This window comes from Phlebotomus papatasi, chromosome 2 (assembly GCF_024763615.1).
Source record: "Phlebotomus papatasi isolate M1 chromosome 2, Ppap_2.1, whole genome shotgun sequence".
NCBI lineage: Eukaryota > Metazoa > Arthropoda > Insecta > Diptera > Psychodidae > Phlebotomus > Phlebotomus papatasi.
This window is the reverse complement of record NC_077223.1, coordinates 22,117,259-22,142,594: the sequence shown is the minus strand read 5'-3', so window position 1 is coordinate 22,142,594 and position 25,336 is coordinate 22,117,259. Positions and strand designations below refer to the sequence as shown.

Sequence of the window (25,336 nt, the reverse complement as noted above, 5' to 3'; positions counted from 1 at the left end):
TAGTTGTACTTAAAATTTTCAAGGGAAGTGTTGAGAAACACCGCGAAATTTTACACTGTGTCCCGTAAGGTTGCTTCACTTGCCATTGTGTGAGGAATCAATTAAAAAAATCGTAATAAAAAGATGTTTTGTACACGATTTTGAATTAAATCTATTAGATGATGTGAATGGAAGGAAATTACAATGAGAAAATTGCAATGTTGAAGTAAAAATGACTATTTTTACCTCGTATTCTCCCACAATAAATATTTAACATTCACAGATGTGACGACTGTTTCATTGATAGCCTTAAAAGAAAAAGGGGAGGAAATTGTATAAATTAACCTATTTTATGTGAATATTTATAAGATTAGTTATCAAGTTCTTCAGATTTCACGCAATTTTTTTTGCGCTTTTGGGCACACTTTGCTTGTCGCATCAATTAACAGGACGACAGTTGGTGAGATAAGATTGATTGTTGTTGTGTGCTTGAATTTACACAACCACCTTCTTCCTACATATATTTTTCGGATTTAGTGTGCGTCATGTAGAAATTCCCCGAATTGACCAATTTCACTTTCAATCTCGTGTCTTTATTGTTCTTTTTTTTTACTCTTTTACATTTAATGTTTTGGCGGTTTTACCAATAATGGGCATCTTACAGATGTACACTGAGAAAAACATGTTGCTAAGAACAAGTAAAATATTCAAAAGCTTTTAATGGTACATGATAAAGTGTCTTGTTACTAGGGGACAATGAGATTACTTTGATAATAAAGTTAATAACTTACAAACAACTACCATATCCTAAGTAAGAAGAGGAAATTTTCAAGTGAATAGAGTCAAAGAAACACCTATTGACACTTTAACAATTCGTTATCCTTATCGAAAAATGCGTGTTAATGAAAACACGTTATATTGCTTAGATTTTATTAGATGCATTAAATAAATTTCAACATTTTGACAAAAGTATCAATAGGGGTTCCCTGTCCATGAGGTGTTCCTTCGACCCTAGTTGAACTGAAAAATGTTTTGTTGTTTCCAATTTTTATGCCTAAAATATGGAATATCAAGATAATTAACTGAAAGCTTTGACTATTCTTAGAAAATTTTTCAGTTTAACTAATAATTTGCATAAATTCCAAAAACTTTGCATATTGTCCAAAAACAAATTGATGGAAATCCCCATAAATAGAGGGAATTCATATAATTTCGGAGAGCTTATAGTACAGTATGCTTCATTTGTTTCTCAAAATTCCATAAATTTTTAGTTTTACTTCAATTTCTAGTGGTTGTACTATATCAAAGAAACAGCAAAGCGTTGTCTCCACGAGTGAGAACATAGAAAAGTTCCTGAAAATTCTGGAAAGACAAGGGAATTCGAGAAACTTGGTGTCCGATATAACACACAAACAATAAATCTATTTCTTTTTATCAATTTTAAATGCCTCAAGTGCAAACATGTTAGAGAAATCAAATGTGATAAACTATTTTTATGATTCCAAACAATAATACTGGAAATGAAAAAAATCTATTAAAGAATATTTCATATCAAACTTAGGGACTTTAGGGCTATAAGGCTCTACATGTTGCTCATGTTGCTCCCAATTTTCGTCAATAATGTCTTTTTGTAAAAGAATCGCTTGTACTGCTATGCTCAGAAAAAAATGAGTAAAATTTACTCGAATCGATGTTAAATTAACTCTTTTTGATTATGATTTTCGATTAACTATATTTTAGAGCTCATTTTATTTCGTTGTAATATTCAGAAGAGTTGTTTTAACTTTCTTTGAAGTAACTTTTATTCTTTTTCTTCTAAAATTTACATGAAAAAAGTTATAATAACTCTTTTTGAGAGTTAAAATAATTAATTTTAAGTGTTAAAATAACTCTTTTTAAGAGTTAAAATAATTCATGTTCAACTCGCAAAATGGATTGATATTTCTACCTTATGTTTATTGTTTCTCTTTTATTTTATTTTATTTTTTCCTTTATTGATTTTTTTCTCTTAATCTCGAGATCCCTATGTTGCGAGATATTCATAATGATCACTGAGAAAAAACGGGGATGCGATTAACTTTTTTTTGCTAATAACTTTAACACTTTTTAGGTGTAAAAATATATCAACATTTTATAATGTTAATTTTACACCTTTTTAAGGGTAAAATTAACATGAAAAAGGGTAATTTTAACCCCTAATACACCTAAAAAGGGTAAAATTTACACCGATTTCGGATCAATACTACAGGGTAAAATTAACATTTCCGGAATGTTATTTTAACTTTTACGGATTTCTCTCAGTGTATATATCCTAAAATAAATTCTTTCCAAAAAATTTTTTTTTTCGAAAGCAATTTTTCTTCAAAATATTTTATTTTGAAGAAAATGTCTCATTATGTGCAGAAGCTATAAAATACAAAATAATTTTGAATTCAAGTTCAAGGCTAAATAAATTCAGCAAATTGATTTATTTCAGTATGAAAAAAAATAAACATTTTGGAAATATATTAATTAAAGATTATAGTGCTTCAGGCACGCAATAGATCGAAAGAGCCTTAGCTCTATCACTCAAATGTTCCGAGTTCGCATCCTCTTCACAAACAAGTTTTTGATGCTAAATGGTGAGAGATAGGCATCTAGAACTAAATCCAGCTTTAGTCTTATTAATATGTCGAAAAAAAGCTCATAATCATAAAGCGAACGTTATTGTATACTACAGTCTATCTACAATTTTTTCTTTCTCTAAATAAAATACGTGAGATTTCAATAACATTTCTATGCAGTTATTCTATATGTTTATGCAAAAATGTGACAATTTTTGCTCTTTTCTCTAGTTTATCATGATATAAAATTATTAACATGCAAATGCATTTTTGACTTTGATAATAACCGTGAAACTTCCGAGATGACTTCTTTGGCATCACACGCGAATTTTTCTCAGCAGACAACCTGTCGGGTGTTTGATTACACACTCTGTATAGTTTTTTTTTTTAGTTAAAATTACAGTCATTTGTAATGTGTCAGTAAATTAAATAAATTTAACAATTGGTTAGTATGACGTAGGTGAATGCATCGAATTATACAATCACATAAAGTGAATAAAAGTACCTCTGTAAAAAAAGACACAAGTGAGCAAAAATTGTGGTTAAAAATGCCTATTTAGAGGTTTTAAACACATACATAACACTCCCTCCCCTGGAAATGAGGAAAATTGTGGCACTTTTGAGGTGTATTTGTGGAATTTTGCACACGATTGTTGGAGTGTTGTGGATTAAAGTTGAGCTCAGCAGTTGGCTGGCGAAGCTCGTCGATGCTATATATTGCTGTGTGCCGGCTGATTAAATTAACTTTAAGCCCGTGCTAATCCCTCTCTCAGTGTCCAGACAATTCAGTCACTCACCAGCAATTCACTGAACTGGTTCGAATGTCTATTATAAAAGTAAATGTGTAACGGAAAAAAGGGGTGGATATTCCTCTTGACCAGACATTGAATTCTTTTGGAACTTTCTTATTGTGTCTACACTCAGAGGAAAAAAAACTGTTTTCCGCTATTAAGTATGAAATGGAAAAAGAAAACTTTTGTGAGGAAATAGTGAAAAAGTAGTGCTAAAAAAGAGTTATATTTTCTATGACGTAGTTTAGAGAAAATTCCCGCCAATTTTTTTTTTTGTATCTTAAATCTTCTGTGTTAAGAGAACCATCAATAAGAGAAATCGAACAGAAAAGTTCCCCGAAGGAACAAAAAAATGTGCAAAAACTACAATGTGTTGTTAAATTGCGCCAGAAGTGAAAATGGGTGTAAAATTTCGATAAAAACGACACTGTACAACAAATTAATTTGATAAAAATTTGTGATGGTAAAAAATTGTTGACAAAAAAAATCAGTGAAATAGACAACTTTATTATCACGATCATTTCAATCATCTCTCTCATATAAATAAACCGTGTGATTGCGAAAAGTTTTCATTTTGGAGTTTTCAGATGAGACATACTCATCTAGACGAAATCAATTGTGCAAATATTTTTTTTTACCTCATCTTAAGAGCAATTTATTGGGTGTGATAAAAATGTCAAGTTTATATTTTAAAATACTTCTTTAGTTTTATTTGTATATATTTTAGCAAATACGTAGAGGTTAATTGGCAATTTACTCTATCGTACTGAGAGAACGTGATAAAGTTGGTGATAATAATTTTTTTTCTGTCATTCTTAGGCATTTCATCTCGCACACAAACTTTGCTTTATCAAGAAAATAAGCCATAATGTTGAGAAAATTTCCGGAATATTTATTTGACTGAACTTTGTGAGAGCAATACAGTACAACACCAATAGTATCAACGCATTTAGTTCTTATATTCCTCTACTTTTCTAAATTACTATTTGCTGTAGTTACTCAGGTTTTGACAAAAGTTGTTTTGAGTTGACAAAAGTTATTTAAAATATTGGCATTTACAGTAGACTCTCTCTCAATTGGGCATTTGGGGCGAAATGTCGATAAATGGTTTATCGATAGATTTGGGCGTCAAAGCCTTTGTAAATTCCACAAAAAGCGCTCAATTATAAAGGATCACGATAAAATGGGAAGAACTACAGCAAATTTGAGCAAATTTGCTTCATAATTAAATGTGAAAATTGCCAACAAAATTTTCCGCCCGATTGAAAAAGAGCCGATTTAGTGAGAGTCTACTATACCTTGGAATTTCATATATATTTTCCAAAAGTATTTTATTTATTTATTTTTTTGGGTTGATGCTATTCGAGCCGTACTGTATATCTAATTTCTGGATTTTACAATATTTAAATTAATTTTCTACTTCATCGTAAGCGATATCAGTATCTAAGCACTGGTTTTGTGACACAGTGATCCTGGGTTCGATTCTCATATCAAATTCACGTTCAGTAAAAAAAATCTTAAATCGTTAGAAGATAATCTAAAATCGCGCAAAATCCAAAAATCCATTTGATTGGTTTTCTCACAATCGGTTCAAATGTCACCGGTCTTAATTATACAGTAGACTCTCGCTAATTCGGTTCTTTTAAGATCGGGCTACTTTTTAATTCGGGCGGCAGTTAAATTTTATAAAAGTTTGTTGACATTTTGCAAGTTTGCCATGATGATCTAATGAAACAAATATGTCCAAATTTACCACAGTTTAACTTTGTTATGATGTGTTTTTGCATTATTAAGAAGTTTTAATACAATTCACAATAAGTATGAGTATATAAACTTAATATGAGTATGCAGATGAACAAAAAAATCGTTGCATTTCAAAAAGTTTGACGCCCGAATGTCTCTCTAATTCGGGTGACATTTCGGTCCCAAATGCCCGAATTTGAGAGAGTGTACTGTACCACGAAATTTAATAAAGGAATTATGTGAATGGATTGTCCATTACAACACTGAGAAAAAAACGGGGGTGCGAATAACTTTTTTTCCTCATAACTTTAACACTTTTTAAGTGTAAAAATATATCAACATTTTGTAATGTTGATTTTACACCTTTTTAAGAGTAAAATTAACATGAAAAAGGGTAACTTTAACCCCTAATGCACCTAAAATGCGTAATATTTACACCGATTTCGGATCAATACTGCAGAGTAAATTAAACATTTCCGGAACGTTATTTTAACTTTTTCGAATTTCTCTCAGTGAAGGTAGTGCTACTGCGTAGTCTATGCTACTTTGTCAAATACGAGGAACAATTATTTAAAAAATGAATAAACCGAATAAACGAACTTATGAGAATACAGTAGACTCTCGTTTTTTCGTGAGTGTGGGTTCGAAATGACACACGGATTAAGAAATTGGTAGACATCGAAATCGTTTTAAATCCAACGATTTTTTTTTGTTTATGTATGAAGTTTCTGGAGTGAATACTGACCTGACAGAATCTACATTCTCCCTGAATATGAATAAGTTCTAAAAAAACGGCAGTGAGCAAGAATCACAGTAGATTAGAGCATATATGTTTTCCCAAAACTTCCAAAATGTGAACAACCTGTCAACAAAATTTTTAAAATTTAACTGTTTTATGGACTATTCCATGTAACCCGGATAAAGAGTCCACGGATAAGTGAGAGTCTACTGTATCATATAGGTAGTTTATTTATTATTACAAAGTCCTATGTTCATTTTCATCTATTTTCATATAAGGCGCGCTCAATAAGTATGCATTTCCGTTTTAAAATAGCCCACTTTTGCTCTGAGCAACACCAGCTTTTATCTTAATAAATATTTGTTCATATACCTAACAATTTCAGAAATTTTGTTAAAACTATTTTCCGTAATGCTTTATCTACGTGTAAATAAATATATAAATTCATAAAATATTTTATTCTCATGGTATTTTCCAAATGGCCAACACTAAAAACCATTCAAAGCCTTAAATTTTTTGTGGATAATATCTGACGTGCACAAGTGGTACTTTCCTTATTTTTCTGAACAGTATGTTTTATTTACTGAATTAGTAGTTTTATATGTTCTGTTAAATTTGTAAATGCAATTTCATGCATTTTTTTGTATTGCTTCTAAATATGATATACTTTTTTTGTTCAACATTTTTTATTTTTTATTTTTAAAACGTTTTTAAATGTAAAAGTTTTATTATGATTAATTTAGTATGAATTTTGTGTGTGCTAGTATTTATTTCTTGTTGCAAATACCATCATAAAATCTATGTGGAAAATTTTAGTATCTCATAATATACCTTCCACTATTTGGTCGACGCATTCGTCTACCACGTTGACCACGTGGCGATGACTATTGGAACGTATTTCTATTGACAGAATTAGGCTCCTGAATCATGGGCTGTGCCCTGAGCTCAATAGTTACTTATAAATTAAGAAACTTTTATTATTATTATTTTTTCACTTCTGTTAGTTTTATTTTCTCTTTTGGTTTTAAATTTTCTTATCATAGGGGAAAGTACTCTCCCTTCGAACGTTCATGCCTTTGAATAATGTGAATTTCTTTTACTTTTTCTAAGAGACTTACACATGATTATAACAACACTGTGCGACACGTTGTGGGTGTCTTTGACGAGAGTGCCAAAACTTGTTAGAGGGTCATTTAAGGACCTCAAATCTGCAATCTGTTTGTCCGGGTCACCTCTAGATTTTTTTGGAAAAGCATTTTTTGTGTTTTGCTGTTTTATAAAATTCAAAAATTCATATCTCCGGTTCTAATTATCCGGTGGTAGTCACATAAAGCTAAACTGACGCGTAATTTCATCCTCTATAACTCTTGTGAACATATCAAGCACCTACGATGAAATTAAAGTATATTTTTTAAAAATTTTTTGAAAAAGGGCACCTAAAATGGTGCATTTTTCTGTGTTTTTTCCATCTTCTAGTAATTTTCCCACTTAATAGAGCATTTTATATGTCAAATAACTATGCCTAAAATTTAGAGAATTTAATATTCTTTCATATCTTTTTGGTTTAAATTTTCTATCCTAATTTGTTTATTCACAATAATTTATTGAAAATAAAATGCATTATTATAAAAGTAAAATCTCTTATTATATATAATTATTTGGTATCTTTGTCTAACCTACTGAAGAGCATTCTCTTTTGCACTCTCACTCACACATTTCACATAAAAAGAGGCGAAATGAAAAAAAGAGACGTATATAGAAATAAAGAGAGAAGAATAGTTTTTTGGCACTCATAACAGCTATTCTTCTCTCTCTATTTCTAAATACGTCTCTTTTCTTTCATTTCACCTCTTTTTATATGAAATGTGTAAGTGAGAGTGCAAAAGAGAATGCTCTTCAGTAGGTTAGACAAAGATACTAATATAATTATATATAATAAGAGATTTTAATGCACTTTATTTTCAAGAAATTATTGTGAATAAACAAATTAAGATAGAAAATTCAAACCAAAAGAAAATGAAAGAATATTAAATTCTCTAACTTTTAGGCATAGTTATTTGACATATAAAATGCTCTATTAAAGTGGGAAAATTACTAGAAGATGGAAAAAACACAGAAAAATGCACCATTTTAGGTGCCCTTTTTCAAATTTTTTTTAAAAAATATACTTTAATTTCATAGTAGATGCTTGATATGTTCACAAGAGTTATAGAAGATGAAATTACGCGTCAGTTTAGCTTTATGTGACTACCACCGGATAATTAGAACCGGAGATATGTATTTTTGAATTTTATAAAACAGCAAAACACAAAAAATGCTTTTCCAAAAAAATCTAGAGGTGACCCGGACAAACGGATTGTAGATTTGAGGTCCTTAAATGACCCTCTAACAAGTTTTGGCACTCTCGTCAAAGACACCCACAAAAAGGTAAATTTTGTCTCACCGTGCAATTATCAATAATTAATAATAAGCTAACTAATATTAAAAAAAAGGGGAAAGTCTCTTAGGAAAAATAAAAGAAATTCACATTTTTCGAAGGCATGAACGTTTGAAGGGGGAGTACTATCCCCTAATTGTAAGTAGAATGGACCTATTTTTGTGATCAATAAATTTTATTATTACTTTAATTTTATAAAAATATGTTTCCTGCCTTGTCGGCTGCCGTTTTTATTGTAATTGGTTTCATTTGGAAATACAATATAAAAATAAGACGGAAACCTAAAAAAAAATGTATTTCTTATATGCATTTTAATAGGGGAAAGTGTTTTCCCTTCGAACGTTCATGCCTTCAAATAATGTGAATTTCTTTTGTTTTCCGTAAGAGATTGACACTAAATTATCACGGAATTATCAACAATTGATGATAAGCTAACTAATATTTAATAGAAATGCGTAAGTCTCTTAGCAAAACTAAAATAAAATTCACATTATTCGAAGGCGTGAACGTTCGAAGGAAGAACACTTACCCCTATTAAGTCTGTTGGTCCATTTCCAAAAGATGTCTTTAAAACGAAAGTATATTTCTATAATAATAGTCCATGAACAAGTAAAATTATGCCAACGAAAAGATTTAAAATAAAAAACGAACCAAATGACCGTTTTAGAAACCGAACGGTAAGAGATTCACTTATAAGTTCTCAGTGGCCTTCCCATTTGTTGTCTTTTCTTAGGGACGTTTCATTCTTTCTCCACAGTCATTTTGACCATTTGTAAAAATCATGTTTTTTTTATATATTTAATAATGAGCCTTACGAAAGAAGGTCGTAGTGCTAGAAAATAAAGATTGTCGCAGATTTTGTGACTGTCAATCATTTTTACAATCGCACAAAGTCACATTTTCCTCTTCGCTGATAGTGATAAGGTGAATTGCGATATGAGCCATTCATTGAGAGGCAATTAGAGGATTTTTCTCCATAGCAATTTTATGGCCATCTCATCAAAATGGGACAGCGTAAAAACTCAAAACAAGATGTGAAGATTTAAAAAGATTTCATATTGCGATTATTTCTTTATGCGGTATTTTTTTGTTCTTGCCTTCACATATCTCATGGATGAGATCAATTTAATTGGCAATTGTGTGACGAATTGGCGAATTGTTCGCCAATTCAATTCAATATTGCACAATCAAAAATTACCCACACTCGGTGATTTCTCATTCGGAACAATTGCACCGTGAATTCGCTCTACCAACGGCAATTTTAAAGTGCACCGGCAATGACAGGGGTTTATCAGTTTGAGGAGATAAGTCACACTAATAATTCATTATTAATACATACTTTATTTAATTAGAGAATAAAATTGTAGAAAATGATGCTCATAATTTTGATCTCAAGGTTTTCAATAATTTCCTATTGTTTATTTTATAAAATTTCAATTTGAGTGGTGCCTCTTAGGTTACGGTATAGAAGCACATAAAGGACTAAACTATTTATCAAGTCTAAGAAATCGTAAAAAGGTTGATATAGGGTAAATTAAGCTAATTCAAAACCTGTTCCAAATGGAAACTTTTTGCTACTCCAAATGGAAACATCATTTTCTTCCATGATAAATACAATATTAAATTTTTATTTATATATTTTCTATACCTCAGTTCCATTATTTAGTTAATTTTGCTCCAAATAAAGCGAAAATCCTTTCATATTCACAAATATTAATTTATAAATTTCTCAGAAAAATTAAAAGTGTACGTTTTCACATCGAATTTTTCATCAGTCAACCATGTTTTCTAATGAAAAACACATTAGGGTGATTGTTCTTTATTACTTTTTTTTACTTATATGTAATATTTTTGGCAGAATTATGTGAAATTAAGTGCTAATCTCTATTGTTAATGGTACGTGAAGTTTTCAAATAAAATAATTACATATATCACTGAGAAAAAAACGGGGGTGCGATTAAGTTTTTTTCCTCATAAATTTAACACTTTTTAGGTGTAAAAATATATCAACATTTTTTAATGTTAATTTTACACCTTTTTAAGGGTAAAATTATCATGTAAAAGGGTAACTTTAACACCTAATACACCTAAAAAGCATAATATTTACACCGGTTTCGGATCAATACTGCAGGGTAAAATTAACATTTCCGGAATGTTACTTTAACTTTTTCGGATTTCTCTTCAGTGTACTTATTCGATTTAAACTGTTAGATACGAAGGGATATCTTTACGTTTTTGAGCAGATAAAGCAAGATTTCTCTCAGTGCTCGTGAACAAAAAGGGTTTTTCTGAAGTGTCTGCAAATGCATCAACTGGAAATAACGGAAATATGATTTTTTTTTTTAGAGATTTTCTAATTGTCTCAGATGGGAAAGGGGAAAAGACTAGGAATAAGAACAAATCCAACACTCAAGAGCAACTCAACAGGGTTTTGGAAGCTTTCCGTCGCGATTTCACTTACACTGTTTGTCTCCAATTAGGAAATTTCTCTTTTGTCCATTTAGATTAATTTGTTTCCAATAGAAGCATTTTGCACTCATGTATTTTTCTTGTATTTAAGAAGTTTTCATATTATATTAAAGAATTTTCACTAAACAGTAACATTATAGAAGATTTAAGGAGCAAATTTATGTAATTTTCTTCAGAAAAATATTAACTTAATGTTATGAATCTTCTGTCAAAGTTGAAGCGTCTGGAAATGGTTTTGAATTAGGACATTTACCCTATCAGCACAGAAATTTTAATGTCTAAGGTTACATTATGATTGCGCTGAAAAAACTCTATTATACTGTGTTCTGTGTTGATGTGTTTCCAGTTTCCACATTACAGTAACCTCACTATAATTCTTAGGTTAGAAATTTTCAAATAATATTCTGATGTTATAGTAAACAAATTTTTGAGTGTTTAATACATTTCCATACAGTACAGTTACATATAGTAGCTCTTACATGAGTTATCAGGATTATTCAAAATTCCCCATCAATGAATGTCTTATCTCATTTAAATTGTTCAACCCCTTATTAGTGACCAAAAGGAAAAATCAGTCTGAAGATGGAAGTTGAAATGGAGAATGAATAAATTTGAAATTTTTCCACTGCAACAAAACTTATCTAATGAGATCAAGTTCCATTTAATTGAGTGCAAAGTGAAATGCAATTTTCAACAATTTACACTCGCTTTTTCTTATTCACTCTCCATGCGACTTTGAAGGCTCCCGCACATATTATCGCATTGTTAGGACAAATAAACTCCAGAGAAAAAAGATCGCATTTTGAGTACATGCAATTATCTTAACATCTTGTTGAAAAATACTCCCTATTTATTTTTTTCTGAGTTTTCGAAGAATGAGTTTAACTGATAAAATTTTTGTTGTCGAGACTCTTTTGTGTATAGGACGAGATATAAGATCGAAAAGATCTCTGGCACATAAAGAACAACATTAATCTCTGTCACTTAAATGGATTTTCACGTAATTTCACGGACAATTTTTCGCAAGTGAGCCCAGGTCAAATTACACCTGATATAATTTCCCAAAGAAAACTTGAGATGAATTTACAGCCCATGATTGATAAATTTTTTATCACCTGCCATTCCAATTGCTTCAATGATAATGTTGTCATTGTTTCTATATAAAAACCCTCCCCATTACCTTTCGTGACAGTCACTCAATCACCTTCATCCAGAACACCTTGCTGGATCAATTGAGTCCTCTGGAAAAGTTTGTGAAATTATTTTCGTGTGCCTCGTGTCGCCCGGGAGTGCTAAAATTCTGTTTCTCTTGTGGTATTCTCAATGGAATATTTTTTTCGCTGATTAACTATGTTTAACACTTTAGTCTTATTATCTAGTTTGTGTTCCATCCAGACATTTTAATAATTTTTTCCGGCGCTACATAATAAAAATTCTATATATATCCACATTTGAATGCTATTTTTACTTGGAGGTCGCAAAGCAATTTGAAAAATTATGTGCAACTGAAAATATCAAATGATACAAAGAAAGAAAATAATAGTTATAAATTTAATGTAAAAGAAAGACTTATTATTTTGTTATAAAATCACGTGAAAAAGTGTAGACAACCTAAAGGATATTTATATGTCTTTTGGTATCTGTCTATCTGTAAATAAATAAGCAAACTATAAATTATTCTTGTATTAAAATCCAAGGGCGCAATTTTAAATAAAAAAATGAAATTCAGCACAGAATTTTTATCTATACACAAAAGAAATCTTTACTTGTGAAAATATACTTAATTCTTTAACTAAACAAAACCAAATGTTAAAAAAAAGTTTTAAAACCTTAATAATCATAATAATAAAGGTTTAGGGTAAACTTTGGAATTCCCGACAAATCAATTTAGAATACGGACAACTCTCTAAAAACTTAATTAAAATCAATTTTAATAATCTTTAAAGTATCTTTCAAATAATTCACTTCCAAATAATAGACTTCAGGTTTTGAACTTCCAGATTCCTTTACTCAAAACTTCGTGTTGTTTAGAATTTTAAATTTTACCCTACAAGATACGGATTTAATGTTAGAAGAATCGAACACAAGGTTTCGATGTCACAAAACGTCCTTTGTCTAATTAACTGGACGTTCAGTTTTTTAACAGTTGTTTCACAATGAAACCTATTCGTAATGATGATAAATTCAGCGGATAAATCGTATAGAAATGTTTTACACATTTTACACAATTCACAAAAGAAATCGTAAGTTTTAGCTGAAAAAAATTAATTACAGTGCGACTCCAATAGTGTCAAAGCGATTGAATTCATATATTCTTTCAGTTTTCTAAGTTATTAGTTGTTTTTAGTTACTACTTTATTCGTTAAAGATGTTTTGAGTGTTACATCCGTTCAAGAAATCTGTAAAGCGTTCTTCGGATTAGCGTTTTAGCTCAGTTCGAGAAGGTCTCAAAATCCTAAATGGCAACCAATTTTATTGGTTTTTCAGAATCGAACAAATCATTAAATGCTTAATAATTCAACCTTAAAATTATTTTTTCCAAAAGATTTTAATTGATAAAAAATTAGAACAGTTAAGCCATATGGTTAAGCCTCAGGTCTGAAGCCAGTATAAGCCCGTATAAATCCGTAAAGCGGTCCTCAGACTAGAGGTTTAGCGGAGTTCCCGTAGGTCTCAAAATCCTAAATAGCGTGCAATTTAATTGCTTTTTGAGTGTCTAATAGGTTATTTTTCTCTAATAATCCAATCCTAAGTTAATTTTTTTAAAAAAAAGTCATGATTGATAAGAAATTAGGGCATTTAAGCCATTTCGCTAAACCTTAGGTCTGAAGCCCGTATATGAGAAGGCATGCGTAGATGAGCGCCTTGACCGTCAGAGGTTTCTCCAGAATCCTCAGCGTTTTTACGATTTAACTTGAACTAACTCTCAATACTAAAACTCTACGGTACTCCTCTTGAAGGGGTAACTTATAAGCTAACACTAGGAACGCTCTTAGAAGAAGTCAGCGCCGCTCCGCAAGACATTTACGATGTCAATTCAAATACCAAGGAGTGGTTTACCCTTTGAGAAGAAGTTATTGTGCTAACATAGATTATTATTAATTACCAAAAACGATTGTTAAAACTACTAACTACTTAACTTTAACTACTAGCAGTTAAATTTTGTTGACGATTTTCACGTTTGATTTTAAAGCAAATTTGTTCAAATTCGCTGTATTTCCCCTTGTTTCATCGTGATTCTTAAAATTTGAGCGCTTTTTGTGGAATTTATAATAATTTTGATACCCAAATCTCTCGATAATTTGGATGACATTTTGCCCCATATGCCCGATTGGGAGAGAGTCTACTGTAATTTAAAAGTTTGACATTAAACCTGGAATTTTACATATTTTTTAAATGAAATTTTAATTTTTTATGAATTACCCAGCGAGCAAAGTTAGCTAAAAAAAAGGCAGCGTTTTTCAGCAAAAATATGCTAAAAACGCTGTCTTTTTTAGCTAACTGTGCTCTCTGGGCACTAATAATAAACTATTGGAGTCCTACTGTACTACCTACATTTTTATCATTTAACAATCAATTTTTAAATTATAAATTTTTAAGGCTTTAGGGATGAATAAGTTATATATAAATCCCTAAGTAGATAGTTCTTTCGAATATTTATTATAATTCTTTTTAATAATATTGTATTTCTTCAATTTTTGTTTTAAATTTAAATATGGCAAATCTTTGCAATACCAAAATGACTAAAATTAAACAGCAAATAAAAATGTTTTTTATTTGCTTATTAATAACAGAAACTAGAGTTCTTTTTTATTTATTGGCTTATCAAATTCTGTATTGTTGTTAAAAGGATAGTTACCTCTTATTTGCGTTTTGTATGGCTAATTTTACCAACTAGGGTCGAATGAACACCTCTTCGACAGGGAACCCCTATTGACACTTTTGTCAAAATGTTGAAATTTATTTAATGTATCTAACGGTGCTGTCACACTAGAATTTTAACAATTTTATTTTAAATTCAATTGAGCCAATTGAGCATTATAAGATTTCTAGAATTTACTTGAAAATTCTCATAGCCAGGACACATTTTACAAGAAATTTGCTCAATTTTAAATAGTGCCGCGAGATTTTTGTTTGTGAATGACTCCGGAAAATGTGTAATAGTACTTAAAATGTCTTATAAGTCACTTATCTGTTAGGCAAAAAAATCCCCAAAGCCAGAAGAAAGGGTTGTAAGCAAGGAGGCTCATGAAAAGACTCTCATACAGTCTTGTTGAAAATCTGTGTGAAGTCATCCCAACTGCGATTTCTTGACACAACAATTTCCTTCGAATTGCTTTGGAAGAACTTAGCAAATTACTCCCAGTACTGAAGCTTTACTCGCGTACAAGTTTATCACTAATCACTGTACTTTTTTTGGCCACAAATAATAAATAATTACGAGTGAATAAATTTACTAAGAACAATTTGGTTCAAAAGACTACTTGTTTAACATGCAATAAAATTGAAATTCATGAGAAATTTTAACACTTTAATTTGCTGAATTCAATTTTAATTGAGCAACCACGTTTATTCTATTTTAGCATGTTTAAACATGTTTTTGTGGGCCATGTATTAGTTTATACCCATGAATAAGCGAAAATCTATCAATCTAAATGATTTTTAATGCAAAATAACGCATACACTAGAGCAGAGGTGTGCAAAAACGGTCAAAACCGAATAAACGTCAAAATAAGTTTGCTGAGGTAGCGTTTTGATCATTGACGAACAAGTTTTATTTGACGTTTTTTCGGTTTCAAACGGTTCTTGCACACTTCTGCACTAGAGAAATCCGAAAAAGTTAAAATAACATTCCGGAAATGTTTATTTTACCCTACAGTATTGATCCAAAATCGGTGTAAATATTACCCTTTTTAGGTGTACTAGGGGTTAAAGATACCATTTTTCATGTTATTTTTACCCTTAAAACGATGTAAAATTAACATTGAAAAATGTTGATATATTTTTACACCTAAAAAGTGTTAAAGTTTTGAGGAAAAAATGTTAATCGCACCCTCTTTTTTCTCAGTGTAGGAATAATTCATCTGAAAATTAAATTGAATTTACAAATTGAAAAAATCCTAGTGTGATAGAACGGTAATAAAATGTAAGTAATATGGCGTTTTTTTCATTAATCTGATAAGTGTGATTGTTCAAATGTCGTATTCCAAATGGTACAGAGTAGGGTGTCAATAGGTCCTGACACGAGTTCTTAAAGTGTCAATAGGTGTTCCTTTCACCCTACCTTCATTTCGTTGAAAATAATTTTGTTGTCATTTTTTAGCTTTTACTAAACCAAAAATCCCAAATCATACTCACGTTTTAACAACGGAGTTTTCTGAACTTTTACTCAATTTAAATTCTATATTCAACCTCTTTCATTATACATTATTTAAATTTATACCAATGTGACCTTTCTCTTTCATTCTTAGAATTCACCTCTGAATACCTCTGAATAGCATGATTTTTAATCCTTTCGCCGTGACGTTTGCGAATGTTTTAACATGTATGAGAAAGTAATTGATAAAAAGCGAAAACATTCAATGGTGAATAAATAAATATTTCCGTTACATTATCATAAAGTTCTTCACCTTGATTTTTCCAATTCAAGTGCACGCGGTGAGAGCCCTTTACGGGACATTTTTATCGTAGCGTTTTGAGTTATTTCCGGAGAATATTGAAAAGCTCGTGCGATTTGATCAATGAAATATCTCATGTATTCTCAGCACGTTCTATTGGAGGTTCTCTAGGTTCTTTGGTGTAGAATTTTTATGCATTGTTTTGGCGAAACGCATAAATAGGAAAAGCTAAGTGTGTGATATCATAAGAGTAAAACAATAGCAGGGAAAAATTTGCAGAATGCTCAAATTCACTCTCAAATCTTCTGATTTACAAGATTATGCTGAAATTTATTTTTTAAGGGATGAGTGGGGACTTTACAAATGGTTCCTCATTTCATTACCACATTTCAGAAGTGAGATATTAAAATTACTTAGGCTAAGTGCGTATTTAAGATAGGCAGAAAAATTGGCGGGAGAATCGACACGAGGGAACTAATGAAAATCCATGAGGGTCAGCAAAAAATTTACATTGTTTTGCTGAGGTGTGTGTCTCAAAGTGGCCTTCCTCGGGTTTACCGGTGTATCTAATGTGATTAGTTTGAGCCAGATGTTGTGGCGACAGTAAAAACATGCTTGCCGCAGAAATCGTGACACAATTGTAAATGCAATTGGCATTAAATAATCATAATACATTCATTAACTCGCACACCTTCATTAGCAATTCAACCTGGCATAGGAGGAAGTTCATTTTGTTCATTGCACTTTTGACCCTAGCAAATTCGATACGGGGTCCAACAGTAGCATGCAAAATGATCATCCCCATGAAAGGGCTGACAAATACTCTTCCTTCTCCCACTCAGAAAGCAACATTTGATAGAAAAGTTGCTACAAGTGATAAGAATTCAACATAACAACTTTAACTTTGAGACAGAGTGATAAATTCTCGTGAGTGTGCAAAGAGGCTCTTAAGGCAAAATTGAAATAGAGAAAAAAGGAGAAAATAGGAACGGAGCCTTGAAAATTAATTATAGAAAACAATTAACAAGCCATTGAAAAGTGCAATTGATATAAATATAGTGAGTTTGTCTGTGTGTCTGGTTTCTTTAAGGAGAAAACTATAAATAAGAACAAACTTTAATTGTGAAATGAATCGCTTCGTTGGGAGTCTCCTGATATGGGGAGCAGCAACATTTGTGATAAATAGTCATGTAGAAGGATTTCTAGTCACTAGACAAGTGGAAGATTGGGATGAATCCTGTGATAGGTACTTGAAAGGAACCCTCTTTTAAATTTAATTAAAGAATAGCTAGGGTAAGTGTGCCAAATTTCGGCACAGTTGCATGCAAGCGTCAAAGTCTTATGGCCTCTACACATTGGGAGCAATTTTTGTCAAAAATTGCTTTTTTGAAGGAAATTCCCTGCAGCGTTGTAGGGGGAAACGTCAAATTTCTGTCAAAAACGCAATTTTTGACGAAAATTGCTCCCAATGTGTAGACACCTTTAAGTTTGAAATGTAATATTTTAAATTCAAATTGTTTTTTTTTAATTCTTTCTTCTGAAAGAGTGTTGCTTGAAACCTTGTAAAGTGTTTACCGTCTTTATTTACTCTAAAATCATTTTTAATGCATTTTAAAATAAGTAAAAATATAGACATAACTTTGGTGCCCTATTTCGGCCACCTTCATTCTCATAGTTTCTTGCCCTTCGGGAATTCTTCCAATATCTTTTTCACGTCATCTCGTTTGTCGAATCTACATTTTTTGTTATTCTTTTGCATTGTATAATCTCTAGAGTACGCAAAATCTAAATATTCATGGAAATTCGAGGAACAAAAAAGGTGGCCGAAATTGAAAGCTGGCCGGAATTTAGCACACTTACCCTATATTTCTGCGACTTTAGAAACTTAAATTCAACGGTCCAACATTTATCTCTACTTTTTTCTTTCTTCCAGTCAAATTTACTGCTATGGCCCTCTCCTGGACACAGTTCAGATGGCCCATCTCTTCAATGACTCAAAGACTTTTGTTGATATGAAACTGAAACAGACACCAGAAGTCACAATGCAGCTCTTTGAGGAATTTATGGCACTGTATGATCAGAAACCAAGCCGTGGACAAATTCTTGGCTTTGTTGTGGACAACTTCGAAAAGGAAGGATCGGAATTTGAGCCATGGACACCCACCGATTGGCACCAGAATCCCAAATTTCTCGATAATGTACAAGATCCCAAGTTGAGAGAATTTGGCCGAGAACTCCATGGGCTGTGGCTGAAATTGGGCAGGAAGATGAAGAAGGAAGTTGAGGAACAGCCTGAATTGTATTCTATTATCCATGTACCTAATCCAGTGATAGTACCAGGAGGACGATTCAGAGAATTCTACTACTGGGATTCATACTGGATCATCAAAGGGCTTCTCTATTCGGAAATGTACTCTGTAAGTTCTTTTCTCAATATCGTTTTTATAACAGATTAGAACGGTCAGAAGGATCAGACTCATACCACAAACACAAAATAAAAATCGCATCCTAAACTTACATATGGCTTCAAATTCAATATTTTGCAGACTGCAAAGGGAATGCTGCAGAATTTCCTTCACATTATCTCTAGATTTGGCTTTATTCCCAATGGTGGTAGAGTTTACTATTCCAAGAGATCACAACCACCACTTCTAGCTGCCATGATCAAAGCCTATGTAGAAGTGACTGGAGATGAAGACTTTGCAGTTCAGGCGGTGCCATTGTTGGAGCATGAATTCAACTTTTGGTTCAATAATCACACAGTTCAGTGCAACGGTCATACATTATGCATCTATGGTGATAAATCTAAAGGACCACGACCTGAATCCTACCGTGAAGATGTGGAAACATCTCAGGATTTCCCCACAGAAGCCGCTAAGCAGGAGCACTACTCTGAACTGAAAGCAGGCGCTGAGAGCGGAATGGATTTCTCAAGTCGTTGGTTCATCAATGATGATGGTGAGTAAAAATTAAAATAAATAAATTGGAAGATATTATTGGCAAATGGAAAATTTAGTTATTGCGCTGGCACCTTTTCTCAATTTAGGGAAATTCAATCGTTTGAAATTTTACCTCTTGCACTGAGAGAAATCCGAAAAAGTTAAAATAACATTCCGGAAATGTTAATTTTACCCTGCAGTATTGATCCGAAATCGGTGTAAATATTATGCTTTTTATGTGTTTAGGGGTTAAAGTTACCCCTTTTCATGTTATTTTTACCCTTAAAAAGGTGTAAAATTAACATTAAAAAATGTTGATATATTGTTACGGGTCCCGGTCAAAATCCCGAACGCCAAAATCCCGAAAGTCAAAATCCCGAATTCTTAAAAGTGTCACAGCTACTCTCACGATTGTACCCGCGCTTGCTGGAGGCAAAGGGAAATCTTCTGTGTTTTAGGAAATTATTCTAAACATTTTCCTCCATATAATCTCATCCCTTTCAGGATTTCGAAAATTCGGGATTTTGGCGTTCGGAATTTTGGCTGCCACCGATTTTTACACCTAAAAAGTGTCAAAGTTATGAGGAAAAAAAGTTAATCGCACCCCCGTTTTTTTCTCAGTGTACTCTATCAAAATGAAGTGCGATATAATTGTCTATTTCTGCCAAATAAAACTTTCAATTTCAATTTAGATTTCCATTTTTATCTGACAAAGAGACAATTACAGTGCTCGCTTCGTTATCCGGATGATTGGGAGACAATATGACAGATGTCAACTTTGTAATCCGGGTAAATTTTTTGAATTTGTTTAACGTCTCGAAAATATAATACAATATTTTTTTCTAGAATTAGAATAAAAGTTTTAAAGACGCTTAAGAAGACATAATTGGAGAATTCTATGCTATTATACTTCATTTATTAAACAAAAACTTCACAGGATAATTCATTTTCATTGCTGAACACACAAGCATATGACCTCAAAATTATTTTAAATGTAACCGTCCATAACTCGTCCGGATTACGGCGATCCGGATTAGGGAACGGACACTGTATCTGATTTCAGTTTCAAAGATTTAAGAGGTGTAATTTCAATCAATTAAATTTCACTAAATTTAAAAGGTGTTCCAGCTCCATTTTGAACAATTTTAACCATTTTAAGTGACCAAGATGATTTTTTTTATTCCATCGGCACACTCTTTAGATCGGTATAATTTCATGAAACCGAAATTCGCGTCTTTTTCTTTCTCAAAAGACTTACATAAGTCTATCTCGAAATTATTCAGTCTCGAAATTAGGCTGAAGTAAATTTAATTTGGTATGATATTCAAAAGAAGAAGAAGAGTACGAAAGTGTGGAATAGGCATATACAAAGCTTTTATGAAAGAAAGGGATGTGAATTTTGACTTTATGAAATTTTCCTGATCTAAAAGGTGTGTTGAAGATTTTTTTTTGCTTATCTAAATTAATTTTTTATGGCTCCGGCACACCTTTTCGATCAGGAAAATCTCCTAAAGTCGAAATTAGAATCTTTTTCTTTCTTAAAAGTTTTGCATATGACTATCTCATTCTTTCGTACTCTTCTTCTTCCTTTAAACATCACAACAAATTCAATTTAGCTCAATCAAATTTGGAGTGTGAAAGAATGAGATAGTCATATGTAAAGCGTGTGAGAAAGAAAGAGACACGCATTTTGATTTCATGACCATATTTTGAATGATTTATTTATGCCTCCGGCACACCTTTTAGATTGGTGAAATTTTATAAAATAAAACTTCGCGTCCCTTTTGCTCTCAAGAGATTTCCATAAGTCTATATCCCATTCTTTCGGTCTCAAAATTAAAAAAAAGAAGAACCCGAAAGAGTAGAAGAGACAAATGTACAGCTTTTAAGAAAGATATGTGAATTTCGCTTGCATGAAATTCTCCTGATCTAAAAGGTGTGCCAGAGCCATTACTGATCAATATGAATCTTTTACTTATCTAATTTGCTAATTTACTGGCTAAGAATGTTCAAGCATAATAGACAATAAATAAACTTTTAATATCACAAAGGTTACAGGGCATTAGATTACTTACACTAAAATTAGATTACCTACAAAAAATTAGATAGATTAAGAAAATAGATTACCTACAAAACCTACTAAAATTAGATTACCTACATTAAAATAACATTCCGGAAATTTTAATTTTACTCTGCAGTATTGATCCGAAATCTGTGTAAATATTATGCTTTTTAGGTGTATTGGGGGTTAAAGTTACCCTTCTTTCATGTTGATTTTACCCTTAAAAGGTGTAAAATTAACATTAAAAAATGTTGATATATTTTTACATCTAAAAAGTGTTAAATTTATGTGGAAAAAAAGTTAATCGCACCCCTTTTTTCTCAGTGTACTTATTAATCTTACTATTGATGAAATTAGCTAGTTTATAGCTGGCTCATTGATTTTTTTTTAATAAGTTTAATTCTGTTATTATTACTCAATCGATATTGCCGCAAATGCGCTTTATTTAAAGAGTATGGTTTTTTTTGTCGTTCTCTAGAAACTATACCAGCGCATAATTCCTATATAACAAAACCATGAAAATCGTATCATTTCCATCCATTTTAGAGAAAATTTCCTTGTCCAAGTAAAAGCAATTAAATGTGTTTTCTAGCACCATCTGTTAGGAACTCCCAATAAAAATCAAATTTTCGCAAGAGTTATACAAGAATCTTGTGTAATAATTCTTATTGCTGCAATACTAATAAGATATCTTCCTGACAATAACAAGATTTTTACAAAAATCCTTACAGCGGCAAGATATTTTTTTCATAGCACTTATGTTCCTGTAATTCTGAATGAATCTCTAGATTTTTGTTTCTTTTATGTTTCTGCACGATAGGCCCTGTGAGTCCAATATTTAGCATATTTGCGCGAATTATAAGGCTTAAGAATAATACTATCACCGAGTAGGTTCCATTTCGTGTTTTTTGTCTGTCTATTAACAACTTAGAGGCCAAACTGTAAGAGATGTCGACTGTTGATCTTCTCAGAGAACCGCCCATTCCTAACCAGTCTCATATCAATCAATATTAAATAATTAGGGTAAGTGTGCCAAATTCCGGCCAGATTGCAATTTCGGCCACTGTTTTTGTTACTCGAATTTTCATGAACTTTTAGTTTTTGCACACTCTAGCTAGAGATTATACAATTCAAAAAATGACAAAAAAAATGTCGATTCCACGAAGAAGATGATCTGAAAAAGACATTGGAGAATTCCGGAAGGGCAAGGAACTATGAGATTGAAGGTGGCCGAAATAGGCAACAAATGCTATGTCTACATTTTTATTCATTTTAAAATGTATTAAGAAAGAATTTAGAGAAAATAAAGACGATAGAGTGTCTACAAGCTTCCAAGCAACACTATACTTATAAAAATGTAGCAAAAAATTCAATTTGTATTAAAAATATTACATTTCAAGCTTGAGACTTTGGCGCTTGCATGCAACTATACCGAAATTTGGCACACTTACCAAGGAATTGTGTTAGGAATATTCATAAAGCTAATGGTTCAACATTTTTATTTATATCTATTTCGCAAAAGTGTTTTGAGAAACAAATATCAAGTTAGTCTAGCTGTACCAAATTTCGGAACAGTGGCATGCAAGCGCCAAAGTCTAAGTTTGAAATGTAATATTTTTAATAAAAATTGATTTTTTTGTTACTTTTTTTAAGGAATGTTGCTTAGAACATCTTTGTAGATAGTTTATCGTCTTTGTTTTCTCTAAAATCATTCTTAATACACTTTAAAATGAATAAAAATATAGACATAGTTTTTGGGTAATTTTCCGGCCACCTTGATTCTTCTAAAGCAGAGGTGTGCAAGAACCGTTAAAACCGAATAAACGTCAAAATAAGTTTGTTCAGGTACAGTAGAGTCTTCTAAATTCGAACGATCGGGGGGTATTTTTGACATTTCTGACCTCCCAAATTCGAACGATTTTTCAAAACCAACGAAATCTATGTGAGATTAAATTGTACTTTGAATAAAATTCCCGTAATTTCTCACAAGTATTAGTGGTAACATACTTCCTTTTCATTTTATACGATCACAATGTATGTAAACATTCAGGAAGAAGCACGTAAATATAATTTTCGTTCATCCAGAATACGAATTTTTTAACATAACCCCACAATTGACATTTTGAATCCAAACGTCGGTCGTTCGAATTTGAGAGATTCAGATTTGAGAGACTCTACTGTAGCATTTTGACCATTGATGAACACTTTTCATTTGACGTTTGTTCGGTTTCAAACGGTTCTTGCACACCTCTGTTCTAAAGTATTCAAATTCAATAACTAAAAATTCGTGGTAATTTGAGAAACAAAAGAAGTGGACGAAATTGCAAGCTGACCGAAATTACAAGCTGGCCGAAATTGCAAGCTGGCCGAAATTTGGCACATTTACGCATAATTGGTCTACCATCCGATATTTGGAAGACGGCTTTTATATACTTTTTTTCAAATTTTCGGACACGTTTTAGATATAAGACTAACAGTGGAAACAAGTGGACTCAGTCATTCGAATTTCAATGATTCTGTTGTTCTATAATTTGTTTTATTATTCTAATTAGTTTTATTATTGTTTTATATGACTAGTAAAACAAGTTGTAGAACAGCATAAAGAGCGAAATTAAATTGTTTTAACACTAATCTGTGTCCTCTACGGTCGAAAAAAAAATAATATAAGTGGGTATATTTTGTCCAATGGATTATTTTACCTCGATAAATTTCTTTTTACAGTTTTCCAAAATCAAAACCCTTTGAAATAGGCCTTTCTCAGCCGATTTCTGTTTAGATTTAATTGCCTTGAAAGGTTTAGAAATACTGCATAAGCCTAAATCGGTTCCAATCGGAAATGAATCTGTAATAAATCGGTGTTAATTTTTTTATGAAAAATCCAATTGAACCGCTTTAAATTGGATTTAAATTAGGACACCCAGAAAATAATAGAGAAGACGCTTCTGGGATAACAGAAGATTTAATAATTCCAGGAACAAATACCGGTGATCTTCGGAATCTCAAGACACGCTCAATTATCCCAGTGGAACTAAATGCTATTCTGTTCTGGAATGCCAAAATCATTGCGGAATTCTATGTGATGGCCAAGAATCTCACCAAAGCTATGGTATTTGAACAACGTGCCCAGCAGATTGCCGAAGGAATTCATGCATGCCTATGGCATGAAGATGTAGGTGCATGGTTGGACTATGATATGATCAATGCCCGCCGTCGGAACTACTTTGTGCCCACAAATCTTGCACCACTGTGGATGAAGTGCTACAATGAGGCTCTCGAGGCCAACATCACGGAAAAGGTGCTGAAGTACATCGATGCCATGGAGATTGATTCGTTCCCTGGCGGGGTGCCGAATACCCTCCAGCGTACCGGTGAACAGTGGGACTATCCCAATGTTTGGGCCCCCATGCAGTACATGTTGATTGCTGGCCTGGACAATCTCAATGATCAGAGGGCGAAGGATTTGGCACGCAGTTGGGCCACAAGGTGGGTTCACTCCAACTTCATCGCCTTCAACGAAACACACTCCATGTTTGAAAAGGTAAGATGCACAATTTTAAAATCATTTTAAAACTTTTTCATGATTATTTTATTTAATAAACAAAATAACTTGCTTTAATTTCAATTCTGTTTTATAAGTTGCAAATTAGGAATTCCTACATTGTCGCGTTTTTTTTTAATTTTTTATGATACTTTTAGTCAGAAATGTAAATTTTTCTACACTTGCATTTATTAAGGGCATAAAACTTTCTTTTTAATGAAATATAATTTATTTTGGGTAACAAAAGACTTAGGGCAAATGTCCTAATTCAAAACCATTTTCAGACCCTTTAACTTTGACAGAAGATTCAACACATTAAGTTCATATTTTTTCTGAAGAGAATTACATAAATTTGCTCCTTGACTCTTCTAGAATGTTACTGCTTAGTGAAAATTCTTTAGATGTAATTTGAAAACTT

The 25,336-nt window shown here is 31.9% G+C and overlaps 1 protein-coding gene across 11 annotated transcripts in view; it reads left to right on the top strand.

Annotated features, from left to right (window-relative positions):
- LOC129803011 (trehalase) overlaps positions 1 to 25,336 on the top strand; it is a 50,098-nt gene that overhangs the window by 18,062 nt on the left and 6,700 nt on the right. For 3 of the 11 annotated variants that reach the window (XM_055849296.1, XM_055849305.1, XM_055849304.1), the window contains exons 1-5: positions 3,259 to 3,836; positions 17,222 to 17,625; positions 18,313 to 18,796; positions 18,926 to 19,337; positions 24,353 to 24,918. In XM_055849296.1, the coding sequence (XP_055705271.1) occupies positions 17,507 to 17,625; positions 18,313 to 18,796; positions 18,926 to 19,337; positions 24,353 to 24,918 (1,581 nt within the window). In that variant the 5' untranslated portion in view covers positions 3,259 to 3,836; positions 17,222 to 17,506. Of the gene's footprint in view, positions 1 to 3,258; positions 4,049 to 11,951; positions 12,076 to 16,897; positions 17,020 to 17,207; positions 17,626 to 18,312; positions 18,797 to 18,925; positions 19,338 to 24,352; positions 24,919 to 25,336 lie in introns of those variants that run through there. The other 8 variants (XM_055849306.1, XM_055849307.1, XM_055849302.1 and 5 more) reach the window with 7 other exon arrangements.